We start from the raw sequence: 6868 nt of genomic DNA, 5'->3' as shown, positions 1-6868 counted from the left end.
CTGGAACCAACTTCCAAGCAAAGTGGTGCTGTCTCCTACCCTGGGGGTCTTTAAAACAAGGCTAGACAATCATCTTGCTGGGATCGTTTGACCCCAGTACTCTTTCCTGCCATGGCAGGGGGTCGGACTTGATGATCTGCTCAGGTCCCTTCCGACCCTACTAACTATGAAACTATGAAATGAGACCTAGTGCCTAAAACTAGATATCTAACCCAAGATTAAATTTCTTACTACAATTGGAAAGTTCAGATTTCCCCTGCAGTCAAGGTCCAGTAGTGCATCACTCTCCAATACAGATGCTCTCCCCTCTGACAGTACTGAAATGTTTTTAAAGGTCTGATCCATGCCTGCCTACAGTGCACAGAACCTACTCTGATTTGAGACTTTTACAACATCCTTCTCAAGTTCATGGACCCACTTCTTGAGCCCCTTTTGGAGTGCTTGATTAACCACCTCACCTTCAGAATCTCCCTAGGCCAAGAGATACTTCCCCGTATAGCTTGTTCCAGAATGATTGACTGGTAGGGCCTTATGCAAAATTCTTATTCCCAGATGTGGTTTGAGTTGCACTTTTCCCATTTGTATGGCTGCAGGGAACGGGACTAGGAGCAATGGTGTCAAATTGCAGCAGGTGAAACTGTAGTTTGGATATTAGGAAGAACATTTAACTATGAGCGTGGTTAAGCACTTGAACAGGCTGTCCAGAAGGACTGTGAAATTTTCATCCTTAGATATTTTAACATGCATATTAAACAAACATTTGACTGGGATTGTTTAGTTAGGAAGATCCTGCCTTTAGCAGGGTGTTAGACTAGATGATCTCGTGAGGTCCCTTCCAATCCTACTTTTCTGATTCTATCATCAACCTTCTTTGTAAAAGCACCTTAAGATCTACAAGTTAAGTGCTATGTAAGAACTAGGTGTTTATTATGAGTGAACAAATATACCTGTGTTCTTCCTTAAGCCGCTATAAAATTTCATACATGAAGAAAAGAAATCTTCACACCATAAATGTATCTCATACACTTTGGTCTTACATTAACAGGACTGAATCTTTCAGGTTGTCCCCACGTCTGTTCATGATGCTTGGTAGGTAGCTATTTTAGAGGCCAAGACATTTCATCAAAAATGCTAAGGACTAGACTAGTTTCACCTTACACACCTAAGTAGTAGTTTACCACCCATATAAATACCAAACACATTTTGGCATATATGCACATTTTGCAGTTCTACTTACAATGCTGTAGTCAGCATGTATTCCAATGATTCTCTGCAAGCCAGTTTTAAGAATTCTCTGATACCATGGACTTTGAATTGTGAAGGAACTGATTAGGTTTGCAGCCATCCCACCCTTTGTAGCCTCCTCATACAGGGAGATACAGAACACTTGTGCAGTCTCAATGACCGGAGCTATTCAAAATATTCCAAGCAGACATGAAACACGCATGCAGGCAGATCTACACTGGAATCTCTACTGTGGTCCCTGAAAGAGTTATATGAAGTAAAAATACATATGTGGAAATGAAAATTCTAGCTAGAACCTTCTGTTTCTTATGCTTTGTTTTTCAGTTCTTTGATCACCCATATCTGACAATATTTAGTCTTTAATTTATATGTTTTCAGCTAGTCAAAAGAAAATGTGTAAGACAGACAAAGTTACTGTTTTTAACCAAGAGTATTGTTTTATATCTAATCAGAATAATACATTTCCCCGCAACAAGAAAGCAATAAATTAATGTGCAAGAGAGAAACCTCTTAGTCAGTAATATGAAATCATGTGTTTCTGTTTTTGTTTCATTTACCTGGGAGTATTAATCATGAAACACAATTCATCCCTTAGGATAAATGTTTGCCTACAAGATGCAACAAATATTTTAAAAAATCCTTCTTATTGCAACAAATATTTTAAAAAATCCTTCTTATAGGGTAAAGTTGAAGAAGCACTGAAGGCATTTGAAGCCTTAGTGAACAAGTATCCACAAAGTCCACGAGGAAGATATGGCAAAGCACAGGTACCAGTGAAATGGTTATAAATGTAAAACTAATAATCAGAGTTTATCTAATTATGAACTCCTGTGTGCAAAGTAGTCTCTTTCTATAGTTGTGTATAATGGTCTTGATTTTGTTTAAATTCAAACCATTTCTTTTCTGACCACTATCCTAAAAATGAAGGCACTGGAAAATAAGCTTACTTCGTAATAATTTAGTGGCTTGATGTGATGCCTACAAAGAGAAATAATCATTTTATTTTCATAAAGCACAAGAGAATCCCATAGGACTAGGTGTAATAAAAGCCTATTTGAACTTATATCAATCAGAATGAGCAAAATGAAAACATCACAGTAGAAAGGAATTGTGCTGTGCTACAATTAATGAGGCATTTGAATTGGAATCACAACCAGTTTCTCTTGGTTAATAATAATCATTCTAGAACCAAAACACAGCTATCCAAACAGGTTATGTACAGACATTAGTATGCCGTGGATCAAATTCTCTGAGTGTAAATGGATGAAATTTCATGGAGTTTATTGCAGTTAAACCCTTTTATTCCAGAAGATTTGGGTCCTGTGCATAACTGAGCTCCAAAAAATGAACAAATGAACTCCTAAGTTCACTAATGTTGTGTTTAAAACTTTTTAAGTTAATCCAGTATTGCTACAAAATAATGAATCTAGACTGATTGACTTATATATGTTTCTACTGTTGAACTGCTTTTGGTGCATAAAAGACACCTCCTCCTTGCCCTGCTGTTTAGCTAAGCCAGAATGGAACACAAGTCTATAAAAAATAGGAGAGATTAGGGGAAACGCTACAAATTTAGAGGTAGAAGACAGGGTAGAGATGCACCTTATAGAACTGAATCAGAGACGCATAAGCTTTCATGAGCAAATCCGCGCTTTATCAGATTTTGAAGATGCATCTAACCTGAGTGAACATAAAAGGCATATTAAGTAAGACATGCAAAATATAATTCAGTGTTGAAAATGAAATATGTATAGTATGGTTCTTTGCGTGCATACACAGACACACACACACTATAGATATAGCATTCATATATAGAAACATATAATGGATCATGTCATACAAAGTAGAAATGTTTTGCACAAAAGTGAAGTTTTGAAATATTATCTCCTATTGCAGTCTTTCAGTGAGTTTCCATTGTCTTTAATGAAGTCTGATATCACTTGAAAAGTATTATATACATCTAAGTTTGCTTTAATATTTAAGGAGCAAAGTTCTTGGATGCATAGTAGTAAGTCCAATTTTTAGGGGAGGGGGTGTTAGTTTTTTTTCAGAAGAAAGCCTGGTTGTTGTTTTTTCAAACACGACCCATAAAAATTTATAATCTGATATGGTTTAAAAACCAAAGGCCAGATGTTCAGTTTACATTATTTTGTTGATGTAAGTTGAGCTATAACAATAGTGTATTCCAAATCTATAGATAGCAGGGGTGTGTGAAATGGGCCATATTCTATTTGCATTTGGCCCTTATTCAGGACAGTGATTCAATTTATTGATTTGTATCATTGTCCCGATTCAATTCAGCTGAATCCGGATCTGAAGATTCAATGATGATTTGGAGTATCAGTGATTCGGCCATGGACACAGCTTTAAATATTTTTTCTACACACTGTGAGGTACCAGGTGCAGCTCATGAACACTGTGATGGTGGGGTGGATGGAGCATCCCACAGGAGTGTGCCCCCCCCCCCCCCCCGTGTGCTCAGTGGTAAACCTGGAAGTGGACCAGAAGTACTTCAGGTCCACTGGGGAGTGCTCAGCACCACCACCCCCCACTCCCTTGGCTCAGCAATTGGCCATGGGGAGACCCCAGGTTTCCCTCCAGACCCAGGAGGCACCAGTCGCTGAGCCAGGGAGATGCGGGGGGAGGCCCCAGCATGTTTCCTGGCAGACCTGGAAGTGGGCCAGAAGTGCTTCTGGTCCACTTCTAGGCCCGCTGCTGAGCACACTGGAGACCGCCCCCCCCCCCCATGCTCCTGTGAGACACTGCATCTGCCCCAGCATCTCAGCATTCATGAGCCGCCTGGTACCTTGAGGTATGTAGAAAAAACGTTTAAAGCTGCATCTTGGTTTGAATCATTGAATCTTTCCAAATCTCTCCGAATCAATTTGGAAGGTTCCGATTCAGTTCGGAAAGATTAAAGGGTCTCTTGATTTGCTTCGTAGATTCGGCCACCGAAGCAGGACAAATCTCCACCAAATCAAGTTAGCAACCGAAGCTTCGCACAGTCCTAACAGATGGGTAGTGTCCTATGAGACTCAACCTTGTGGTTTTAGAATGTCTTTTATTCATCTCATTTACACTCAAGGAATGCAGTATTAAAAATGTATGTTGTTCTTAATAGATTCATATGTGTATATCTTCTGTGTATGCTGACATACATTTTCCAGGGTAATATGAGTAATTATAAACTTCACTACAGTACTCAAGCAACCAACTAATTCCTCTTCCATGCTCACATGGAAATTTTACAGACTAGAAATTTTAAAATTCATCCCATTAATTAGGATTTATAACATTTACTATTTACACACACAACATATTTTTGAAAATTCTGAGAAAGGTGATGATTTCTTAATAGCAGTTTTGTGTCTCCATGCAGTCTGAGGATGACTTGGCTGAGAAGATGAGAAGCAATGAAATGCTGCAAAAAGCCATCAGTACCTACGAGGAAGTGGCCAGCCTGCCAAATGCCCCTACTGATCTGATAAAACTGAGTTTGAAACGACAAGCAGACAGGCAGCAATTTCTTGGTAAGACAAATAAGGCTTAGATCTATGTGATAAATATGTAGAACTTCTAGGTGACATTTTCAAATGCTGAAAAAAATTAGGAATTCACTTCTATTGATTTTTTCAGCGAGATTTACATTTTTAAATTCTATACATGCATTGTAAAAATCTCACCCTACAATGCTGTTAGTATTCATGTTATAGTACTGGCTACAAATTCATTATCCAAGGCTGGAGGCTTATTGTGCTAAGTGCTGTGCATGAGGACAGTGAAAGAGGGTCCCTGACTCAACTCCCCCCCACTTCCCCCCAACCAGCCAAACAAAAACTTTCAAGCAAAGATAGAAGAGAAAAGCGGTGGTGTGTCTGTTTGGGAGAAGAACTGGAGCATTCTGAAATTAATTGATTTACCGGTGGCCAGGCAGGAAGTATGCTTCGGTACTAGGAGCTGAACTCAGTTCTCTTGTGTCCCAACATAATGCTTCTATCCACAAGATAATCTTTTCTCTCTGGATGTTTCGGAAAGTTTTACTTCTCTAAAGAAAACATTCTGCATACATATTTTGAGGTTTCAGAAGGCTAGTTTGAAGTTGTAGATGAACTATTAAGAGATTGTAACTGTTAATTATTATCAATATATAATATATTATCAAGCAGAAAATCTCATATTATTACCCATAAGCCTTTTGTCAGTTTTGTTTGATTAATATAATATACCTTATTAGCTTCTTCCAGTAACATATTTGGCAGGGTATTACCCCATAAGTTGTGAAGTGTTACTTATCTTACTAATGTGATTTGTTAGACCTCATGGGGGAGGTTTAAAGTAAAATTTTCTAATCACCCAATCAACTGTACATGCAGGGATGATTAGAGCAGGGGTACTTAATCACTGGCGCATGGTCCAGATCCAGCCCATGGAGCAATGTCATCCAGCCTGTGGGTGGCAACATTAATTGCTGCTCCCCTGCTGCCAAATTTCTGGACCCGTGGGAATCCCAAGGCCTAGATAATGTGGCCCTGGATAGGGCCACATGCAGGTGTGTGGAGCCGTTTCCAGGCACATGGGGTCACGTTTGGGTGCACAGTGCTAGACCTGCAGGGGCTGCATTCAGGTTCACAGCATCCAACCAGCACAGGTTATGTCTGGCCACATGGCACCAGACTGGCACCAAGACCTTTATCGTCTCTGTTACCCACCTCTCCAACCTCTCTGGACCCTCTCCAACTTCTCCACATCCTTTTTAAAATGTGGAGTCCAGAGCTTCATTCAGTACTCCACTTCCCATGTCTTGTACCTAATATTTCTATTGATGCAGCCAAAAGCTGCATTCACCTGTGTGCACCTGCATCACACTGCAGACTTATATTGAGTCTATGGTCTACCAAGTCTCTCAAGTCCTTTTTCATAGTGCTGCCATCTAGCCAGGTGTCACCACTTTCATATTTGTCTTTTTGATTATTCCTCCTGAGGTGTAGCACATTTTAACTTCATCTTCTTAGCTGTAACCCAACTGCCCAATCTGTCAAGATCCTTCTGAATAGTGCTTGCATCCTCCAGTGTGGAGGATGCAATCACAATCCTTCCCAGTTTTGCATTGTCTGCAGACTTGCTCAAGAAGCTTTCTATGCCATCATCCAAATCATTAATAAATACACTGAGCAGCACTGAGCCCAGGACAGACCCCTGTGGGACTCCACTTGAAACCTTCTGCCGTTTTGACGTGATCCCATTAATAGATATCCTTTGCTTGCAGGTATTGAGCCATTTATCTATCCACCTAATAGTATTTTTATCTAGCACATATTTCTCCAGTTTGTTTATGAGACAGTCATGTGGGACATTGTCAAAAGCCTTGCTGAAGTCCAGATACACTGTATCCACAGCATTCCCTTCATTCACTCAAGTAGTTACTTTGTCAAAGAAGATCAAGTTAGTTTGACACAATTTGTGTTTCATAAATCCATGCTGGCTGCTTCCTTCTCTAGATGCTTGCAAGTAGCCTTCCTTAAGGTATGTTCCAGTAACTTCCTAGGTATTGAGGTGAGGCTAATCGGTCTATAGTTCCCCGGCCCTCCTTTTGGCTTTTTTTTTTTTTTTTTTTTTTTTTTTT

At 39.7% G+C, this 6868-nt stretch overlaps 1 protein-coding gene across 1 annotated transcript in view; it reads left to right on the top strand.

The window, feature by feature from the left end:
- The window catches only part of LOC109298764 (aspartyl/asparaginyl beta-hydroxylase-like), a 79442-nt gene that overhangs the window by 7348 nt on the left and 65226 nt on the right, over positions 1–6868 (top strand). Inside the window, exons 3-4 of the mRNA XM_019519040.1 lie at positions 1926–2012; positions 4625–4775. Of these exons, the coding sequence (XP_019374585.1) occupies positions 1926–2012; positions 4625–4775 (238 nt within the window). The remainder of the gene's footprint in view (positions 1–1925; positions 2013–4624; positions 4776–6868) is intronic.

This window comes from Gavialis gangeticus, unplaced genomic scaffold (assembly GCF_001723915.1).
Source record: "Gavialis gangeticus isolate Ggan-Ray unplaced genomic scaffold, GavGan_comp1, whole genome shotgun sequence".
NCBI classification, from domain to species: domain Eukaryota; kingdom Metazoa; phylum Chordata; order Crocodylia; family Gavialidae; genus Gavialis; species Gavialis gangeticus.
This window is presented reverse-complemented; position numbering and strand designations above follow the sequence as displayed.